Genomic DNA, 21,915 nt, shown 5'->3' with positions numbered 1-21,915 from the left:
CTCTCTATTCAAAAAAATTCAAACTTTCAGCATTTGCAAAAAAAAAAATCGCGCCATACAAAATCTGACAGACAAAAATGACGAGTCATCTCGCTGAACTTTAAGAATTTTAGGTGGATTTTTTTGCAACCTCGCCCAATAAAACGACATCACTCAACTTAAAAATTAAGTAAAGTACTCATTATTTTGTTGCCGAATTTTGTATAGCAGCACATTTTTTTAGAAAACGTTTTAAGTTGCAGGATTTTAATGGATTGGAAAACAAAAGTTGAGGATATCATCTGAAAAACGTTGAAAGTTGAAGACACAAAATATTTCACCATTGGATTCGTTTAATACGCAATATGTGATAAGGTGTGATTTATTTTATTAGAATGTCTTTTATTACATTTATACTAATATTAAGTTTGGTAGTATGTATTAAAATACTAATAAAAATATAGTTTATGTTTGGTTTGATGTATTAAATATTATATAAAGATATTAATGATTCATTTTTGTAACTCCAGGAATTATAGATCCCCAACTCATGTTATGCATCCGATTTCGCTTATTTATTTTTAAACTTTCTATAATATTTGCAGCCTTCATCCAAGTAAAACGCTCATAACAAGTCAAATAAATTACTATGCATCCAATTTCGTCAATCAACTCCATCATTTGACTTATTTATTTTTCAACTTTCCATAGTATTTGCAGCCTTCATACAAGAAAAACGCTCATAATTAAGAAACAAAAGGAATATATATATCTTTTGGAAAACTGTGTGTGCCAGCCTCTGTTGTGACAAATATGTATGTATTGTATGTATCTATAGTTCTATACTGAACATGCTTCTGGGTGAGCAATTTTCCCAGAGCAATCCACCTAATTCAGATATATCTTTCTATGCAGTTACGAGTTTTTGAGGTATAAAAACCGACATTCTTGGCAGATGCGGCAGCTAACAAAAAATAAGAATGGTACTAACTAAAGATCCATGAGTTCCTCTGTTTCTCTGCACAAAATGTATCCCAACAGTAGCGCTGCTGCAAAGGCTCGTCTCACTGTAACTTCAAGCCAACGAGCAGATCTTGTCTGCAGAGTTACCATTTGAGACATACCAATAAGAGTGAGCATAGCCATGTAGTATTATATTATCAATGCATACCTACCTTGGCTTGAGTAACTACAGCACATACGGCTGTCATCTATATAGGTTGCGCGAAGACCCATCATCCATGACCCCACGGATACATCCTCGTGAGCATAAACCTTCAAGGATGCACTGCGTGGAATGGAAGTGGATGAGATTGTCATATCTACTTTTTCACACCAACTCGTAGTTTCAGTTTCAATGCATGCTATGATAAGCTTACCTATTGATATGTATGTACTTAGCTAAATTTTTTGAGAGTATGAAGATAGAACCAGCTGCATGACGGAAATACCTGAAACATAAGCTCAGATCATCTACCGACAATTTGGAACTGATATTCAGAAATAGCCTTTCAAAGAATATCTGCTACTCATGATATCATAGTGCTTTACTTACGATTTCTGATCACCAAATTTCCACCATTCAGGCTCATACCATTGCATTCCCCTGAAAATTGAACAATGTTTTCCGGTTTAGAAAGGTGATTTGCATTTCATGTTCTTTCTTTTAAATAAGAAACTAAAATTTATTGATAAAACATAATTATAATAATACAGTAAATAAGACACATACAGATTGGTCCATACACTGATGGTGTTTAATGAAACCAACACCTAAAACTATGGAGAAAAAACCGTGAACTATACCTAGTGTAATGACTGGAAGAAGACGGAGTAAAGAACAATCGGAAATCTTGCACGGCAGGAGAAAATATCAGTTGTATTTGAAAATGTAAGATAGCGTAAGTAACAGTACACGAGCTCGGGCCCTATTTATAGATTTACAAACAGAGGGGTAAAATAGTAAAAACATCTTCGATGCATGCGTCTTGTGTGATGGAAGGGTACAATGGTAATTTCGATAATACGCGGGAGACCTTCCCGCGCGTTTATTGGCTCCTCTGATGGAAATGTCTTCTCTGGCGAAGGCGTCTTCTCTGGTGATGTTGACATCTCTGGCATGAAGGACTCCTCTGGTAAACACGTCATCTCTGGTAAAGGTGTCTCCTCTGGCGATGGTAACCTTTCTGGCGCGGATGACTCCTCTGGCTAAGAGGGCTCCTCTGTCAAGAATGACTTCTCTGGTGTGGATGACTCCTCTGACTAAGAGGGCTCCTCTGTCAAGAATGACTTCTTTGGTGTGGATGACTCCTCTGGCTAGAGTCATTCCTCCGATGGGTGAAATCCTTCTGATAAAAATGGTTCTTCTGACCCATACGGTTCCTCTGATGAGAATGATTCCCCTGATTTGTACTCTCTCCCTACTCTGCATATATTGCTCCTCACCAACCACTCCCCCCTCTAGTCTGGTTGAACCGGGTATTCTTCGTGTTCAACCAGTGGTGTATTATCAACACTTTGTTGTTTTCTTTGACCCCTGCAAATCATAAAGACATAAGCATTTTGACATTATGAGAGAATAAAAAGAAGCCCTGTAAATTGTTCTCTGGCGTTTTTGTTACTCCCACCCCTTGGTCTGGCTAGTTCACTCTGGAGAGATGCAACTAGTCAGAGGACTCGCCCGCGTGGATGACGTCATCCGCATTAAATGTCTGCCCAGTCTACAGTATTTTCCCCGTACCCCGAGGTTACTTTTTAACCTTCGCGTCCTTTCGCCTTTCCGTAAAAATTCTCATCCGTTGATTTCTTCCGTATGCCACGTGCCGTTCATCCCGCGTGCTGGTGGTTACCCGCGTACAATCTTACTTAGCCGATTCGAACTCCCCTTTTTTCCCTATTCTTCTTCTCCAAGTTTTCCGAGCGAATTTTCTGCATTTTCCGGCGATTTCCTCACTGTTCCGGCATTCTCCCGCGACCTTTCCGCTCCAGGTTTTACCGTCCATCTTTCTCCGGTCTAGGTAACTCGCGTATCCTCTTCACTGCAATTTTGTGTTTAATCGTAGTGTAGTGGTATAACTGTTGGTGCTCTGATTGAGCGTGCTAGAAACCCTAGGGTTAACATCTCCCATCATGGCCTGCACCTCCGCCCCTCAACCCTCTCGTTCGCCCTCTCCTTCTGCCCAAGACCCTTCATCTTCCTCCCCGTCGCAGCAAGATCTTGAAAATCTTCCCTCCCCTTCTGTTTCTGATGAATCTCAAACTACACCCCCTCCTTCTCCACCTAAGAAAAAAGGGAAAAAGCCCCGCCTACCCCCCAAACGTATTCCTCCATCCCGCCTTAGTGTCGCGGAGGTGGAAAAATTGAAGAGCAAATGTAGGCGTCCTGAGGGTTTGAAGTTCGAGGCCTTCTCTAAGGAGTCAACGCCTCCTGAAAGCCTTCGTCATCCCAAGGTGATAATTGTTTGGAAAGCTCAGATAGATGCTGGTTTAAGGCTCCCTCCTCCTACTCTGCTGGTTGACGTTTGTAACTATTTTCACATCCCTTTCTTTCAAGTCGCTCCTTCTGCTATTCGGAGATTATATGCCTTTCATGTTTTGTGCCGGGCTCACGGTGTTGGGGACACCGCCAAATTGTTCTGTCAGACCCAGACCCTTCGTATGCAGGGCAATCCCTTGTATAGCTTTGCTGCTCACCCGAAATATCCTATCACCTTCCTTTCCTCTCTGAATTCTTTCGATAAGGGCTTCCTGGAATACTATTGTTATGTGCGCACCCCTTTTGGCAACTGGCGCGATTATGGTGCTTCGGAGCTGGAATGGCATACAAGTCGCACTACTTATAAGCCAGCCTCTCCCGAAGTCCCTTCTACCCGTGACCAGAGTATTATAACTCACCTTAATGCTATGAATAAAGCCCAGACTCTAGACTGTAAGTACCTGGCCGAGAACAATTCCTCTCTGGCATATAATGGTCTGTTTCCCCTGTATCCAGCGAGATCAATAGGTAAAAAATATACATTAGAAAACACATTAGCTTTTGTTACCCTGCTTTTAATGATGTGAACTTTTGGTTTGCAGATATGTCTTGGAGATCGAAATGTGGGGACAATTTGCCTGACACCCCTTCTCTTGCTGGCCGCGGAGCACATGGCCCGGGCGGTTCTGCTTCCGGAACAAGTCCCTCGGAGCAACCTGCTGGGTCCGAACTGATCCTTGTTCCCCCTGTAGTTGAGATCCCAGAGAGGCATGTGGAAGCCTCGCGCCCCTTTGATGCAGAGGAAGTTGATGTGGGGGCCCTTGTTCGCAGGGGTAGACACTCCAGCGTTGATGATGTCACTGGCATCCGTGAAGAAGATATCCAAGTCGTGGATATTACTGATGAGGTTCCTTCACCTGATTCGGCTCCCGATGCCACCCTTGCTGATCTTACGAAGAAGCGGAAGAGAGGTTCCCTGATCTCTATGGGTGAGAAGGAGAGACAGGAAAGCCTGAAAAAGACTGGCAAGTCCTCAGAGCCAGCGAGGAGGTCTGCTGGTGGTGTGAAGATTCTCACTCCTGCTGGGGACAAGGGCAAAGGGCCAGCGAAGAAGTCAGCTGGTGGTTCCAAGGTTCTCCCCTCTGCCGGTGGAAAGGGTAAGGGCAAAGCTGCAATGCCCTCGGCTGACGAACCAGAGGATCTTGTTCCTGGACCGATTTCGAGCTTATCGGGGCAGGAATTGATTGACGCCTTGATAGCTCGTGTCCATTCAAAGGACCAAGAGAAGATGGGGAAGCTGACCCGACCGGCTTTAGCTACTCAGCTCTGCCGGTTGGCTCTTCAGGTATCCTGCATGTTATGCTCTTTATTAAGAATTTTTTTAAATTACTAACCTTTTTATGGTTTTGTTGGAACCCATTTTATCTTCTTGCAGGTGGAGTCAGGGATGTGGGGGGCTGTTAAATGCATCCATGACTACGAAATGGCTGAGAAAGAACGGGAGAAGGAACAGGTGGACATCGCCAAGCGTGATGATGATGTCGCTGGGGTGGTGGAGCGTCTGAGTAAAGCTGAAGCGGAGATCGCTGATCTGAAAGATAAATTAGCTCAGGTGGAGGTGGAGAGAGCATCCTTGGCCTCCGAGTTGTTGAGAGCCACAAAGGAGAGCCACGAAAGCTTAGTCAAGTTCAAAGCTGGTTATGAAAGAGACTACAGGGAAGCCAGGCGGGGTTGGAAGAGGATACTTGTGGAAGCTCAGAACCGCGCGTTCGTTCTGGGGGCTCGAGATCAACGCCTGGAATATTTCTTGTCTCCGCGGGGTCAACATTTCCTGGGGTTGATGCTGGAAGGTACTCTGGAGGCTTTCAAAAAGACTCCCGAGTACTTGGCGGATTTTGGACCCCTCTTTGCTTATGTGATAGAGCAAACAGCTTCCAAGGCATTGGAGATGGCGGGGGCCACCCCGGAGCAACTTGCCACTTTGAATTTCAAAGCCCTGATGGATAATCTCCAGGATGAGGAGATAAATAAGCGGATGGGGATCCCTGCGCATTCTCCAGAGAAGCCAGAGTGGTGGTACCCGGTGCTAGAGAAAGCCATTCCCTATTTTTCTCTTGGGATTGGATCTGACTTGCTACCTTCTGCTCCCATATATGCGCCTGCGTTCTCTGCTACCCTGGCGCGCTTTGTGAACCGGCTGCGGGATCCCTCTGGCGAGAGTTCTCGAACATTTTCTCAGTTCGGCCTGGAGCCTCCCCTGCCCTCTGACTTAGCGGCTTCTGCCTTCACCGACCCTGCCTCTTCCTCTGCCGCGGTGGAACAGCTGTTCAATCTGTACCAGAATGAGGATCTGTATGTGCAGGAGGCTGCACCGTTGTTGGATTTGGGAGTTCGTCTTCCCCAAGCGAAGGAAACTGGCCTGTTGCCCGTGTTCTCAGAGAAAACCATTTCGGGTCATGCTTCTGCAAGTGGTGTTCCTTCCCGGGCTCCCTCTGCCTCTGCTCCCGTCTCCTCTGCTGTTGCCCAAGCTGCCCCTGTTCCTCCCTCTTGATGTTTCCCCTTTCTCTCCTGACTTTACCAAAAGAGAATTTTGTAACTCTTTAATTTGTACCAATTAAACACTTACCGCCGGTTTTTGATGTACAGCTTTGCTTCTTGAGCGTGCTTTAATGAAATTTCGTTCACCTCCTTGCTTCTTTTATCTCTGTTATTTGTGTTGTTTTCGCTGCCTGTTGAGGTGGGGTTTATATTTCCGTCTTTCCCCTGTTGATTTGAATTGGTTTATTATGATTGTTGTTGATGCTTCTCTAATCCCCTCCCTTGGAATTGCTTTAATTTCTTGTGATGACTCCTCTTCTGCGGATTGAGATGACTCCTCTGGCGAGGATCGTGACGACTCCTCTGGCGAGGATCGTGACGACTCCTCTGGCGAGGATTGAGATGACTCCTCTGGCGAGGATTGAGATGACTCCTCTGGCGAGGATCGTGACGACTCCTCTGGCGAGGATTGAGATGACTCCTCTGGCGAGGATTGTGATGACTCCTCTGGCGAGGATTGTGATGACTCCTCTGGCGAGGATTGTGATGACTCCTCTGGCGAGGATTGTGATGACTCCTCTGGCGAGGATTGAGATGACTCCTCTGGCGAGGATTGAGATGACTCCTCTGGCGAGGATCGTGACGACTCCTCTGGCGAGGATCGTGACGACTCCTCTGGCGAGGATTGAGATGACTCCTCTGGCGAGGATTGAGATGACTCCTCTGGCGAGGATTGAGATGACTCCTCTGGCGAGGATCGTGACGACTCCTCTGGCGAGGATTGAGATGACTCCTCTGGCGAGGATTGTGATGACTCCTCTGGCGAGGATTGTGATGACTCCTCTGGCGAGGATTGTGATGACTCCTCTGGCGAGGATTTGGTTAACTCTTCTAGGAAGGATTTCACCGCCTCCTCTGACGAGGATTTGGTTGATTCCTCTGGAAAGGATTTCACCGCCTCCTCTGACGAGGATTTGGTTGATTTCTTTGCTGGCGATTTCGTGCTTCCCATCCACGCTGCTTCCCATCCATGCTTGAGCACTCTGCGCGGAGCATGGAAGACCCGGAGGGTGCAACCAACTTTCGCGGCTTACGATTAAATAGTAACCCTCTGCGTGGAGCATGGAAGGCCCGGGTGGCGCGACCAACTTTCACGGCTTACGATTAAATAGTAACCCTCTGCGTGGAGCATGGAAGGCCCGGGTGGCACGACCAACTTTCACGGCTTACGATTAAATAGTAACCCTCTGCGTGGAGCATGGAAGGCCCGGGTGGCACGACCAACTTTCACGGCTTACGATTAAATAGTAACCCTCTGCGTGGAGCATGGAAGGCCCGGGTGGCACGACCAACTTTCACGGCTTACGATTAAATGAACACCCTGCACGAGGCTTGGTAGACCCGGGGGGTGCACACCACCTCTCGTGACTTACGGTTAAGGACAACCTCTGCGCGGAGCATGGAGGACCCGGGGGGTGTAACCAACTTTCGCGGCTTATGATTATGTGCCACCTCTGCGCGGAGCATGGAAGGCCCGGATGGCGCGACCAACTTTCGCGGCTTACGATTGAATAGTAACCCCCTGCACGGAGCATGGAAGACCCGGGGGGTGCGACCAACTTTCGTGGCTTACGGTTAAAGGTCCACCCTGCACGGAGTTTGGCAGACCCGGGGGATGCACACCACCTTCCATGGCTTACGGTTAAGTGGACACCCTGCACGAGGCTTGGCAGACCCGGGGGGTGCACACCACCTCTCGTGACTTACGGTTAAGGACAACCTCTGCGCGGAGCATGAAAGACCCGGGGGGTGTAACCAACTTTCGCGGCTTACGATTATGTGCCACCTCTGCGCGGAGCATGGAAGGCCCGGTTGGCACGACCAACTTTCGCGGCTTACGATTGAAAGAACACCCTGCACGGAGCATGGAGGACCTGGGGGGTGCCACCAACTTTCGTGGCTTACGGTTAAAGCAACCTCTGCGCGGAGCATGGAAAACCCGGGGGGTGCAACCAACTTTCGCGGCTTATGATTAAGTGCTATCTCTGCGCGGAGCATGGAGGGCCCGGGCGGCACAACCAACTTTCGCGGCTTACGATTGACAGGAACACCCTGCACGGAGCATGGAAAACCCGGGGGGTGCGACCAACTTTCGTGGCTTACGGTTAAAGCAACCTCTGCGCGGAGCATGGAAAACCCGGGGGGTGCAACCAACTTTCGCGGCTTATGATTAAGTGCTATCTCTGCGCGGAGCATGGAGGGCCCGGGCGGCACAACCAACTTTCGCGGCTTACGATTGTCAGCAACCTCTGTTCTGGTTGAGCATGACCCCTCTGCTCTGGTGGAGCGTAATTCCTCTGGTTTGCCCTAATCTTGCTGAGAAGCAATTTTTGAATTTAAAAATTGGGACCTACGGGTATACACCCTACTCCCCCCTCTGGTGACATGTGCAATACTCTGTTATGAACATGTTGGCCCAATTATTTCTTACTCCCTTCTCCGGCCCATAAGCTCATGCGGGCCCATTACCCCTTAGCCCATTTCTTAAGCCCAGTATCGCCTCCATATATATCCTCTTCCGATCCTTCAAACCCTGGATCTGTTGATGTTTTGCCTCCCTAGATCGGTTGTAAGGCACTCAAGTAAGGGAATTTCCCCTCTAAACACTCACATCCCCGAGGGCTCCGCCTTTTCCCCTGTGTTTTTGGTGTAGATCTCTAACTTTGTGGTTGTAACGAGTGGAGTTCCCTTGCTTGAGTGTTTTGTAACCAGGCTCCTCAGATCTAGACGTTGATTTCCCAGATTTGGGCGTTGGGTTTCCGGATCTGAGCGTTGGTTCCTCAGATTTGGCCTTTGGTTTGTTCCTCCTCTGTATTCTTTCTTTTTGGCATTTTGACTTGTTGTTTTTCTTGGTATTCTGCAGACACAAAGTGGAGTTGAAGTAGATCTGAGAGGTGAGCATGTCCCAGCCACGAAGAAGAACTTGGGGTGTTGGATCATGGAAGAAGAGACGTCCATCCCTGATGCTTGTTTTCCCTTTGACCTGCTAAGAAGCAGTTTTTGTATTTGTTTCTCCCTTGTCCTGCTAAGAAGTAGTTTGCATTTTGAATTTTAAAAATTGAGGATTATGGGTATACACCCTACTCCCCCCTCTGGTGACATGTGCAGTGCTCTGCACGAACATGTTAAGTAGCATATGTAGTGTAAGAAAACAAGAATTGAAATAAACAAACACAACACCAGGGAATTCCCTAGAACCACATATCTGTTTTATTGATATTATGGCCCCGGACCTCGTTAAAACCCCTGTGGGGAAAAAGAGTATCCGGTCTACAAGTGATTACTCCTGCTAAGAAGCAGTTATACATAGAACTTTTTGAGTGTGTTTATATTCCATGGTCTGGGTAGAGCTCTGCCGTCTGAATCCGACAATATGTACGCACCGCCTCCCAAAACCTCTGTGACGATGTATGGCCCTTCCCAATTGGCTTCGAACTTACCCACCGCCTTTAATGCATCAGCTCGCTTGAGAACCAAATCTCCCTTCGACAATTTCCTCACTCTGACCCGTTTATCATATCCCGCTTTGATAATGCCTTTGTACTTGGCCGCTCTGACACGGGCTTCCTCCCTCTGTGCCTCCACCAAGTCCAGCTCTGCTCGGCGGAGCTCCTCATTGTGCTCAGTGTCGTACGTGGTAATCCGGTATGATTCTAGTCGTGCCTCTGCTGGTATCACCAGCATTGGATCCATACACCAGTGTGAATGGTGCCTCCCCTGTCGCCGTTTTTGGACTAGTTCGGTAAGCCCAAAGAACGGTATCCAGCTCCTCCACCCACTTCCCTCTGCTCTGATTTAGCCTCTTCTTGATGCCCTCACATATGGTCCTATTAGCCAATTCTACTTGTCCATTTGCCTGTGGATGAGCCACCGAGACAAAACGCTGTGTGATATCCATTCGATCGCAGAAGTCCGCAACCCGTTGCCCCGTAAATTGAGTCCCATTATCAGACACGATGATGCGTGGCACTCCGAATCTGCAGCAGATATTCCTCCAGATAAAACGTTCCACTGTAACTTCATCGATCTTACTCACGGCCTCAGCTTCGACCCATTTGGAAAAATAGTCCACTGCCACAATGAGAAAGCATTTCCCTCCAGGTGCTGTAGGCAGCTTCCCAACTATATCAATGCCCCATTTATCAAACGGACAAGCGGCGTACATTACACCCATAGGCTCCCCTGGTATGTTGATTTTCCCGGCATGCCGCTGGCAAGCTTCACACTTGCGGACAAACTCTCTGGCTTCCTGGTTGATGTGAGGCCAGTAAAAACCTGCCCGAATGATCTTGCGTACGAGGTCTCGAAATCCGGTATGCCCGCCGCAGCAACCTGCATGAATCTCTTTCAGAGCAAAGTTAGCTTCCTCTGGCGATAAACATTTTAGCAGAGGTTGAGTAAAAGATCTTTTGAAGAGTTGATCATTGATTAGGCAGTAATTTTCATAGCGGGCCCTTTGGTTGGATTCTCTGCTTAGTCGTTCCCCTGTCTTCAGAAAGTGTATAATCGGAGCCCGCCAATCATCCCTGATTTCTACCGAGAACACCTGCGAAGTTTCCATCTCTCTGGTATCACAGAGTAAAATAATCTCGTCGCTCCAAGTTTGCTCTACTGCGCTAGCCATGCGCGCCAGTAGGTCGGCCTTCGTGTTCTCTTCCCGAGAGATCTGTTCGAGCTTGAACTCCATGAATTTTTCTTTCATTTCGCTAATTTTGGTATGGTACGCCTTCATCCTCTGATCCTTGACATTATAACTTCCCGAGAATTGTTGTGCAACCAACTGGGAGTCTGTCTTTATAATGACACACTCAGCTTTAAGCTCTGATAGGATATGAGCCCCTCTGACCACGGCCTCATACTCCGCCTCATTGTTAGATAACCGACAGGTGAATTTGATGGCGAACTGGTATGTCCCATAACCCGGCGAAGTAATATAAACCCCAATTCCGCACCCCTCTTTTGTCACTGACCCATCCACATAAGCCACCCAGAACTCTGGTATGGGACGACGAGTTGTTTCTTGTATGAAGTCTGCCAATGCCTGTGCCTTGATCGCCGTTCGTGGCTCGTACTCTACATCATATTCCCCTAGTTCCACAGCCCATTTGACCATTCTTCCCGACAAATCCGCGCGCCCCAAAACTTGTTTAAAAGGTAGAGACGTGCGTACCACCACTCGATGTGAAAGGAAATAAGGCCTCAGCTTTCTTGCCGTGATCATGACCGCCAGAGCCGCCTTCTCGATCTCTGTGTAGTTGAGCTCAGGGCCCTGAATAATTCTGCTGACAAAATAGATGGGTCTCTGATGACTTCCCTCCTCTCTGATTAGCACAGAGCTGATTGACTCCTCCCCCATAGCTATGTATAGATACAACGTTTCTCCCGGAACTGGCTTGGTCAGAGTTGGGAGTTTTGCTAGGTATACTTTAAGATCCTCAAACGCCGCGCGGCATTCCTCTGTCCACAAAAACTTGGTTCCCTTCCTCAGTACTTTGAAAAACGGCATGCTCCGTTCTGCCGATCTCGATATAAACCTGCTCAGGGCAGTGATACGCCCGTTCAGAGTCTGCACCTCCTTGATTCCTCTAGGCGGTGTCATTTCCAAAATAGCTTTGACCTTGTCGGCGTTGACCTCAATCCCTGCTGGCGTGACTTTATACCCCAAGAATTTCCCTGTGGTGACCCCAAAAGTACACTTGGCTGGGTTCAACATGAGCCTGTGATCTCTGACTACTGTGAAGATCTCTTCCAGATCAGACACATGGTCCTCTGCCCTGTTACTCCGTACGAGCATATCGTCTACGTATACTGAAATATTCTTAGCAAGCTGTTCTTTGAAAATTTTCTCCATCATCCGCTGATATGTGGCTCCTGCATTCTTCAGACCGAACGGCATACTCTTCCACCCATATACCCCGCAACAGACGGCAAAGGCCGTTTTGGCTATGTCTCCCCTGTTCATCTTTACCTGATGATACCCTTGGTACGCATCCATCATGGATAATAAGGCACATCCTGAAGTGGAGTCCACCAATTGGTCAATCCTCGGCAGAGGATAGTGGTCCTTCGGACAAGCAGCGTTTAAATCTCGGAAGTCCACACACATCCTCCAGGTGTTTGTTTTCTTGGGTACCATCACTGCGTTTGAGATCCACTCTGGGTATTGCACTTCTACAATATGCCCAGCTTTCAATAATTCATAGACCTGCTCTCTGATGGCAGTGTCCTTTTCAGCCCCAAAATTCCTTGTCCGTTGCTTTACCGGCTTGACCTTAGGGTCCACGTTGAGGCAATGCTCCGCCAACCCTCTATCGATTCCCTTCAAATCTGAGGTACTAAAAGCGAACACATCCGCATTTCGTCGAAGACAACCAATGAGCTCTTCTCTGACTTGATCACTCATGGCCGATCCAATCTTAGTCTGGAAACCCTCTTTCCCTGGAAATAACTCTATCATATTGCAAACATCGCTAGTGGACACCAGCGCGGTTTTCTCTGTGGAGTCTCTGTCTTTTAATAAATCCGCCAACTCTTGGCGCTCCTCTGCTGGGGCATGCACCTCGCCCACTTTCCCCCTCTTCCGGGCGTTCGACCCCTCCGTCCATCTTTCCCTTTTCTGCCCCGCTGACTGTGTGAGCATTTGCACGTGGCATGCTTTTGATGTCGTCTGATCGCCACACACTTCTCCCACTCTTCCACCCTCGATTGGAAACTTCATTTTTAGGTGGAACAAAGAGATAACCGCCTTGAACGCCGTCAAGGCGGGCCGGCCGAGTATGACATTGTACGAGGGTTTAGGCATATCCACCACTAAGAAACGTACCATCCTTGTTTTGTTGCCCGCCGCTGTACTGCCAAGAATCAACGGCAGCTCTACATATCCCAGGGGCATGACCATCTCTCCTCCAAACCCAAACAGAGGAGCATTTGTCGGCTCAACATGAGCGTTAATTCCCATATTTTGGAGACATTCCTTGTACAAGATGTTTACAGCGCTGCCCGAATCCACGAAGATACGGTGAATAATGCAACCGGCAATGTCCGCCGTGATGACCAGCGCATCATCATGCGGATACATTAATGTGCGTATATCCTCTGCTCCAAAAGTGATTGCCGGCTCCTCTGCCGCGCTGGTGACTTCCATGACTCTTTTAGGATAATACCCTGCTTTGACTGCTCTGACGACTTGCTTTTTAGCCCTATTTGATGTGGGCATCCCATTTTCCCCACAAATCATGTGAACTTCCCTTCTATATGGGGGGGGAGGAAGATTTTGTCTGTCTGCCCCTTCTCTGCGATTATCCTGGTTATCATCGAGCCTGCGATCTCTGTTGTTGTTCCCCTGCTCTCGTCGCTGATCCCGGTTATTTCTTTGATCCCTCTGATCTCGCTGATCCCTCTGATTATGCTGGTCCCTCTGATCAATCCTCCTCTGACCTTCATTTCCCCTGTCAATGAAGTGGTCAAGACATCCCTGGCGCACCAATAACTCCAATTGGTGCTTAAGGTGTCCACAATATTTCGTGTAATGCCCGAAGGAATTGTGATATTCACACAACTTATTGTTAGGCCCTTCCTGCGGCGGCCCAGTCCGGTAGGTCCCCGGTGCCCTAAAGAACGGCTGATCCTTTATCAAATGAAAAATTTCTTCTTGTGGTTTAATCAAGGGCGTGTATTCGGTAAACCGCGTTACTTCATTCACTGTGCGCTGTTGATTAGATGGCATTCCTCCCTGAGGTGGGAGTACCCTAGGAGGCAACCCTCTGAATGGGACCCTATCCTGCTGTCTTTGTCGTTCGGGTGCTTCCTCAGCTTTCTTGACTCTGTGTTTTTCATTTTCCACCTTCCTCGCCATTTTGGCGTCCTCCAACTGTAGATAACCCGGCAGCCTTGCCATGATGTCATCAAAATCCCTTGCTGGTCGAATTTGTAATTCATCAAAAAAGATCCCTGGCCTGAGTCCTCTGACATAGGCGCAGTTTTTAATTTGCGATTCTGCCTCTGGCACTTCCAGAGCGGCAAGGTTAAACCTTGCTGTGTACTCCCGAAGCGTTTCTCCCTGCTCCTGCTTAATATCCATCAGCGAAAGGGCTGACTTCCCTACCCTCCGTGAACTCGCGAACTGACGCAAAAAACGAGTCTGTAATTCTTCGAAAGAGTGAATGGAATTTGGGGGCAGCGTCCCAAACCATAACTGAGCTGGTCCAGTAAGGGTAGTGGAGAAGATCCGGCACTTGATGCCCTCCGTGTACATGTGCAACGTAACCAAACCTTCAAACCGATTGAGGTGTACCTCCGGATCGGTAGTGCCATCGTAATCCAGTGAGATGGGCTTGTAGCTTCTAGGTAAGGCATCTGCCAAAATATCGTCCGAGAAAGGACTGCGGTTGTGGATCGGGTGGAACCTCGATGTCTTAGCTCTCTTGTCCCCCTTATGCCTCCCCTGTTCCCTTCTGTCCCTGGGTACTTCATGAGCGTGGCGCTTGTGGACTCTATATTCATGTCTGCCAGAGGAATACTCCGGCTCTCTTTCCTCTGACCTCTCTGTGTAGCGTGATTTTTCCGATCGATGGGACTTTTCCACCCGGTGCGATTTTCCTGACCTTTGTTCCCTGTCCTCCCTTCGGGATTTCTCCCTCAGTGATTCCTCCAGATCCTGGAGTTGATGTTTTAGCTGAGACACTTGGTTTTTTAGCCGAGCTTTCTCCCTCGGTCTCTCTTCCTCGAACACCAAAGAGACGGATTGACTATCAGACTCGTCAACCCTCTCCTTTCTCACCACACTGTTAAGTCTGACCCGGCTCCCCTCTGGTCTTCTTTCCACTTCCCTGTCAGCAGGGTCCCCTTGCACTTCCAGAGGCACCGCAGCTTGTTTGTTGATTGCTAGAGCGTTTACCTCCTGAGCAGCGGGAGGTGGGGCCTCAGTGCCCTGCAAAGTAGCCGTTCCCACCAGTGGAGCTACAGTGGGAACAGTGGACAACATGGGAGTTCCTAGTGCCTGGCGCACAGCGGAGTAGTGAAGCAGCGCCATCATCTGTTCCATCGATCCAAACGTGAGTTGTCCCGCTCCAGACGCGGGAGTTAAGCATGGCATGTCAGATCCTGGAGTCACCAGAGCAGATCTCTGGAGACTTGCATTCAACCCTGTCAACGGAGTGGCGGGGATAGCTTGAAACCCTGGTGGGGTAGTGAAAGTAGCATTGCCCTGTAGGCCTGGGAACAGTGAAGGTGGCATCTTAGTGGTGAGAGCAGCGGAGTCGAACTCCCTTTCTAGGTTGCGGTGTGCATCTGATGATCCCATGGTACCTACACATAAACAGAGTGAGAAACCATTCTAACGACGAAAGAATAAACCCCTTATTACCGATTGGAGTCCCAATGTAAGAAATCCAATAAGAAATCCCGGCTTCCGGTGCAGAGACCGTTAAAAAATTCCCTTCCAAGTAATTCTACACTCGGGGAAATAAACCCAGAGTATAGATTGAGAAAACAGGGCCCTCAATAAAACTTCCACAGACGCAAAATACCCAGAGATAAACACAAGCAGAGCTACCACCAGGAGATATGTTAGCACGATTGCATTAAACATGATAAGAAAAGGAATTATGTAAGAGATCAAGCTAATAATACGAAGATTGGTCAAGGAAAACATGAAGAATCATGAATAATCGTTTCCCACAAGTGAAGATCATTCACAAAACAATAATATGAATTTCACCAAAACAAAGACCAAGTGTTAATTATCATATTATTGAGGTAAAACTCTGGCATCAACGACAATAAATACTCTTGACATCGACGATTAACCACGAAAACCCATAGATCCGCAGCAAAAAACCCCAATATATCAGGATCAGAGCATTGCTTCCCAATTCAATCATCGAAATCGAAGATCAACCACGAAAATCATGGAAAACACCCATAAACCCCCTCCCTTAAACGAAAAACGTCTACAAACCCTCGGCACATAACCAATATAACAAAAATAGAGCATCAACTCCGATCCAATCGATACAAATCGAGGATTAGTCACCAAAACATAGGAAGTAACGGTAATTATCAATTGTAAACAAGGAATACCCACGGATTAGCAACACGAACCCGAGCACAACAGAAGCAAAGTACTAATCGGCGTTTTATCGATGCAAACCCCTGAATTGACAGTAATAATCACACGCTTCACCGAAAACAAGATAAAACACGAAGATCACCCACAGTTATCGCATTAACACATAAAACGACCATATACACGCACCATAAACCCAAAATATCGGGGATCCGTAAGGAAATGTCGAACATAATCGGAACAGAGCACCCAAATACAATTTCCTCATGCAAAACATTAGATCGGTGAGTAAAATCTCAATTCTACAAGAGAACCCCTTATTCGCGGATAATTACACCAAACAAACGGTAAATAAACGTAAATTTCCCCTAATTCATGTTTTACGCCCGTCGCCACCTTTCCCCATGCACCCAAAACACACATCAACGCAGAGCTCAGCAAATTAATCACATATTAAACCAGAAAACGCCACTAAACGATTAAACATAGTTGGAAATCCAGATTATTCGGACCAACCGGTGCCAACGCCCGCAAATCCGATTGAATTCACAGATCTGCGTACGCCGGCGACCGTAATCTCACGTCTTAATTCAGTAGCTTTCCCACAGACGGCGCCAGTTGGTGTTTAATGAAACCAACACCTAAAACTATGGAGAAAAAACCGTGAACTATACCTAGTGTAATGACTGGAAGAAGACGGAGTAAAGAACAATCGGAAATCTTGCACGGCAGGAGAAAATATCAGTTGTATTTGAAAATGTAAGATAGCGTAAGTAACAGTACACGAGCTCGGGCCCTATTTATAGATTTACAAACAGAGGGGTAAAATAGTAAAAACATCTTCGATGCATGCGTCTTGTGTGATGGAAGGGTACAATGGTAATTTCGATAATACGCGGGAGACCTTCCCGCGCGTTTATTGGCTCCTCTGATGGAAATGTCTTCTCTGGCGAAGGCGTCTTCTCTGGTGATGTTGACATCTCTGGCATGAAGGACTCCTCTGGTAAACACGTCATCTCTGGTAAAGGTGTCTCCTCTGGCGATGGTAACCTTTCTGGCGCGGATGACTCCTCTGGCTAAGAGGGCTCCTCTGTCAAGAATGACTTCTCTGGTGTGGATGACTCCTCTGACTAAGAGGGCTCCTCTGTCAAGAATGACTTCTTTGGTGTGGATGACTCCTCTGGCTAGAGTCATTCCTCCGATGGGTGAAATCCTTCTGATAAAAATGGTTCTTCTGACCCATACGGTTCCTCTGATGAGAATGATTCCCCTGATTTGTACTCTCTCCCTACTCTGCATATATTGCTCCTCACCAACTGAGGTGACATTTCCTTTTGAGGATAAGCCTAGATAGACAAAAATAGTAAGGTTAATCCCTTGTTTACTAAGATGAATTGAAACTTTGGGATACTTCAAGGCCCTTAATAATTTCTACCATTGAACTAGTTTTGCTTGATTCATATCCCATTCAAATGGTGGAATTGGAGAAATGATATTCTTAAGGATCAAAATGCTCAATCGTTATCAATAATACAAAATAAGCGCCCCCCAGAAATGACTAAGATTCGCTAATATAGACTTATAATGCACACAATTGGATCATTAGATAAACCAGCATGAACAAGAGCCTCATCTGAAATATAGATTACACATAACAACTCAAATAGAATCAAATTAAGAGAAATGAATTACTCTTCAGCTACTACTTCCCCAGACTTCATGCAACCAATATAAGCACTATCCTGACCATGGCGGCTTTGTATAAGTTGAATCAAATCATCTGCCAAGAGAACGGCAAATATGATATCCTTACCGAGCATAGGAAATTTAAGCAAAGTTGCAACTTTCTAAGTAATATTTCCAGAATTTACCAAGTTGCAGATCAACATTGTCATCAACTTTAATGTAAAACTCTGCATCCCACATCTGCACTGCTGCGCTAAAGAAAAATTTTGCTTTCTTGGGCAATTCCTCATCAGCCTCCTCATGATTATCCTAACCACAAAAGAATGTCGTTATTCACATCATGTAGAATACCCTTAAATGCACATAAAAGGGACACGAAGGACCAAAAAAAAAAATGCAACTATTGTTGTCATTCAAGAATATCACAATTAAGCTACCAAGCTCTTTGGCTCTTCAAATGATCATAACTTATTCATTTTTTTATAATTTTGACACTTCAAATGATCATAACTTATTCATTTCAAAATTATTTTTTTATAATTTTTACATCAAATTAAATATCTTTTCATAATCTGTAATTTAACATCCATATTGAGTATTTTTTTCATGAATCGAAATTAATTATTTTATAGAAAATAATTAAAATAGAAAAAAGAAGATAGAAAATTTGGAGGAAAAAATTATGAGGAGAGAGAAAAATTAAAGGTAAAAAAACTCCTCTTTTATATTATATATAAATTTGTATTAGTTATAAGGGATTCCCAATTCAACTCAAATATAAAAGTAATTAGATATATATCAAATACTCCCTCCGTCCCCAAAATAAGTTCCTCTTTGGGGACGACACGGGTTTTAAGGAAAATGGTAAAGTGTATTGATAGTGGAAAAAAATATGTTATAATTAGTATTGTGAGTGGTGAAAATGTGAAAAAGTGTTATAATTAGTATTGGGAGTGGTGAAAAAGTGAAAAGTAAGAATAAATAAAATATTATTAGTGGTGGGGTAGTTGTCCAAAAATAGAAAGAAAAAAAGAGGAACTTATTTGGGGGACGTCCCAAAATGGAAAAAGAGGAACTTATTTCAGGGACGGAGGGAGTATATTACAACTAAGCCAAACTAAATCATTGGCTCCTAATTTCGATATATATGAAAAATTCATTGGCGGCTGATTTCGTATGATTGGAAACATCAATATATAATATACAAAAAATAACCTTAAAATAAAATATAAGATAAAATAGGTAATTCATATGTTGTGCTAAAGCTCTTTTTATATTAGTATAAGATATAGCCCCCCAAATTGTGAATTACATATGATTTATATGCTTCCGGATTAAACAATTCCATCTTCATTGCATAATTTTTAAAGAGGTAGAGTCGATAATATTATACTAGTATTTACTCCCTCCGTCCCATTTCAAATGATCCAATTTTTATTTTGGATTGTCCCATTTTAAATGATCCAACCCAAATTTAAAAATAAAATTAAGCATTTAATACTACTAGTGTATCTCCCGCGCGATGTGCGGTGATTATGATTTTAGACTTGCGTGAGCTACACATATAACATAATATAATATAATACTGCTATTTTTTTTTAATAATAGTGAAATTGTATTATATTAACAAATTTTCAATGTAAACAAATAAAACTACATAATACGAAAAATTGGAATATCATAAATAAATAAAAATAACAATGAGAAAAACAACAAAATGTTAAGTGTTGTAGTAGTCTCAACTTTCAAAATATCCTGTGAGAACCACATATTTTTGTGAGAACGAAAAAAAAAAAATCACAGCCATTGATTTGGGCAGATCCAATTGTTGTTCAACAGTAAGACATGAATATTGTTGTTCATGTGAACAACAATGTTCATAATTTGTTCAAGTATTTTATGTATTTGTTCATGATTTTTCGTTCTCACAAAAAGATGAGTTCTCACATGATCCTAACTCTATAAAAAGAAAATTCTAAAAAATAAAAATAAAAATGGTGTTTAATGAAACCAACACCTAAAACTATGGAGAAAAAACCGTGAACTATACCTAGTGTAATGACTGGAAGAAGACGGAGTAAAGAACAATCGGAAATCTTGCACGGCAGGAGAAAATATCAGTTGTATTTGAAAATGTAAGATAGCGTAAGTAACAGTACACGAGCTCGGGCCCTATTTATAGATTTACAAACAGAGGGGTAAAATAGTAAAAACATCTTCGATGCATGCGTCTTGTGTGATGGAAGGGTACAATGGTAATTTCGATAATACGCGGGAGACCTTCCCGCGCGTTTATTGGCTCCTCTGATGGAAATGTCTTCTCTGGCGAAGGCGTCTTCTCTGGTGATGTTGACATCTCTGGCATGAAGGACTCCTCTGGTAAACACGTCATCTCTGGTAAAGGTGTCTCCTCTGGCGATGGTAACCTTTCTGGCGCGGATGACTCCTCTGGCTAAGAGGGCTCCTCTGTCAAGAATGACTTCTCTGGTGTGGATGACTCCTCTGACTAAGAGGGCTCCTCTGTCAAGAATGACTTCTTTGGTGTGGATGACTCCTCTGGCTAGAGTCATTCCTCCGATGGGTGAAATCCTTCTGATAAAAATGGTTCTTCTGACCCATACGGTTCCTCTGATGAGAATGATTCCCCTGATTTGTACTCTCTCCCTACTCTGCATATATTGCTCCTCACCAACCACTCCCCCCTCTAGTCTGGTTGAACCGGGTATTCTTCGTGTTCAACCAGTGGTGTATTATCAACACTTTGTTGTTTTCTTTGACCCCTGCAAATCATAAAGACATAAGCATTTTGACATTATGAGAGAATAAAAAGAAGCCCTGTAAATTGTTCTCTGGCGTTTTTGTTACTCCCACCCCTTGGTCTGGCTAGTTCACTCTGGAGAGATGCAACTAGTCAGAGGACTCGCCCGCGTGGATGACGTCATCCGCATTAAATGTCTGCCCAGTCTACAGTATTTTCCCCGTACCCCGAGGTTACTTTTTAACCTTCGCGTCCTTTCGCCTTTCCGTAAAAATTCTCATCCGTTGATTTCTTCCGTATGCCACGTGCCGTTCATCCCGCGTGCTGGTGGTTACCCGCGTACAATCTTACTTAGCCGATTCGAACTCCCCTTTTTTCCCTATTCTTCTTCTCCAAGTTTTCCGAGCGAATTTTCTGCATTTTCCGGCGATTTCCTCACTGTTCCGGCATTCTCCCGCGACCTTTCCGCTCCAGGTTTTACCGTCCATCTTTCTCCGGTCTAGGTAACTCGCGTATCCTCTTCACTGCAATTTTGTGTTTAATCGTAGTGTAGTGGTATAACTGTTGGTGCTCTGATTGAGCGTGCTAGAAACCCTAGGGTTAACATCTCCCATCATGGCCTGCACCTCCGCCCCTCAACCCTCTCGTTCGCCCTCTCCTTCTGCCCAAGACCCTTCATCTTCCTCCCCGTCGCAGCAAGATCTTGAAAATCTTCCCTCCCCTTCTGTTTCTGATGAATCTCAAACTACACCCCCTCCTTCTCCACCTAAGAAAAAAGGGAAAAAGCCCCGCCTACCCCCCAAACGTATTCCTCCATCCCGCCTTAGTGTCGCGGAGGTGGAAAAATTGAAGAGCAAATGTAGGCGTCCTGAGGGTTTGAAGTTCGAGGCCTTCTCTAAGGAGTCAACGCCTCCTGAAAGCCTTCGTCATCCCAAGGTGATAATTGTTTGGAAAGCTCAGATAGATGCTGGTTTAAGGCTCCCTCCTCCTACTCTGCTGGTTGACGTTTGTAACTATTTTCACATCCCTTTCTTTCAAGTCGCTCCTTCTGCTATTCGGAGATTATATGCCTTTCATGTTTTGTGCCGGGCTCACGGTGTTGGGGACACCGCCAAATTGTTCTGTCAGACCCAGACCCTTCGTATGCAGGGCAATCCCTTGTATAGCTTTGCTGCTCACCCGAAATATCCTATCACCTTCCTTTCCTCTCTGAATTCTTTCGATAAGGGCTTCCTGGAATACTATTGTTATGTGCGCACCCCTTTTGGCAACTGGCGCGATTATGGTGCTTCGGAGCTGGAATGGCATACAAGTCGCACTACTTATAAGCCAGCCTCTCCCGAAGTCCCTTCT

The 21,915-nt window shown here is 45.6% G+C and overlaps 1 protein-coding gene across 1 annotated transcript; it reads right to left on the bottom strand.

Moving 5' to 3' along the window:
• Positions 1–725: 725 nt before the first annotated feature.
• LOC130994547 (hydroxyproline O-galactosyltransferase HPGT3-like) lies at positions 726–18,394 on the bottom strand. The gene is made up of 7 exons (XM_057919589.1): positions 18,389–18,394; positions 17,990–18,113; positions 17,811–17,898; positions 1,535–1,585; positions 1,359–1,430; positions 1,155–1,267; positions 726–1,077 (listed from the first exon to the last, which is right to left on the bottom strand). Exons 1-7 carry the CDS (start codon positions 18,392–18,394, stop codon positions 1,055–1,057), a joined length of 477 nt encoding a protein of 158 aa, XP_057775572.1. The 3' UTR covers positions 726–1,054.
• Between the last annotated feature and the right edge of the window lie 3,521 nt (positions 18,395–21,915).

Source organism: Salvia miltiorrhiza, chromosome 7 (assembly GCF_028751815.1).
Source record: "Salvia miltiorrhiza cultivar Shanhuang (shh) chromosome 7, IMPLAD_Smil_shh, whole genome shotgun sequence".
Classification (NCBI taxonomy): domain Eukaryota; kingdom Viridiplantae; phylum Streptophyta; class Magnoliopsida; order Lamiales; family Lamiaceae; genus Salvia; species Salvia miltiorrhiza.
Note: the sequence above shows the minus strand (reverse complement) of the source record. Positions and strands in the feature narration are given on the sequence as shown.

What these genes read in the sequence shown, in the direction of transcription:
- LOC130994547 (XM_057919589.1), bottom strand. An exon ending in CAATGTTGATCTGCAACTTG is followed by an intron (nt 17,899 to 17,989) that starts GTAAATTCTGGA and finishes TTCTCTTGGCAG; the next exon opens with ATGATTTGATTCAACTTATA. An exon ending in CTGTAGTTACTCAAGCCAAG is followed by an intron (nt 1,078 to 1,154) that starts GTAGGTATGCAT and finishes GTAACTCTGCAG; the next exon opens with ACAAGATCTGCTCGTTGGCT.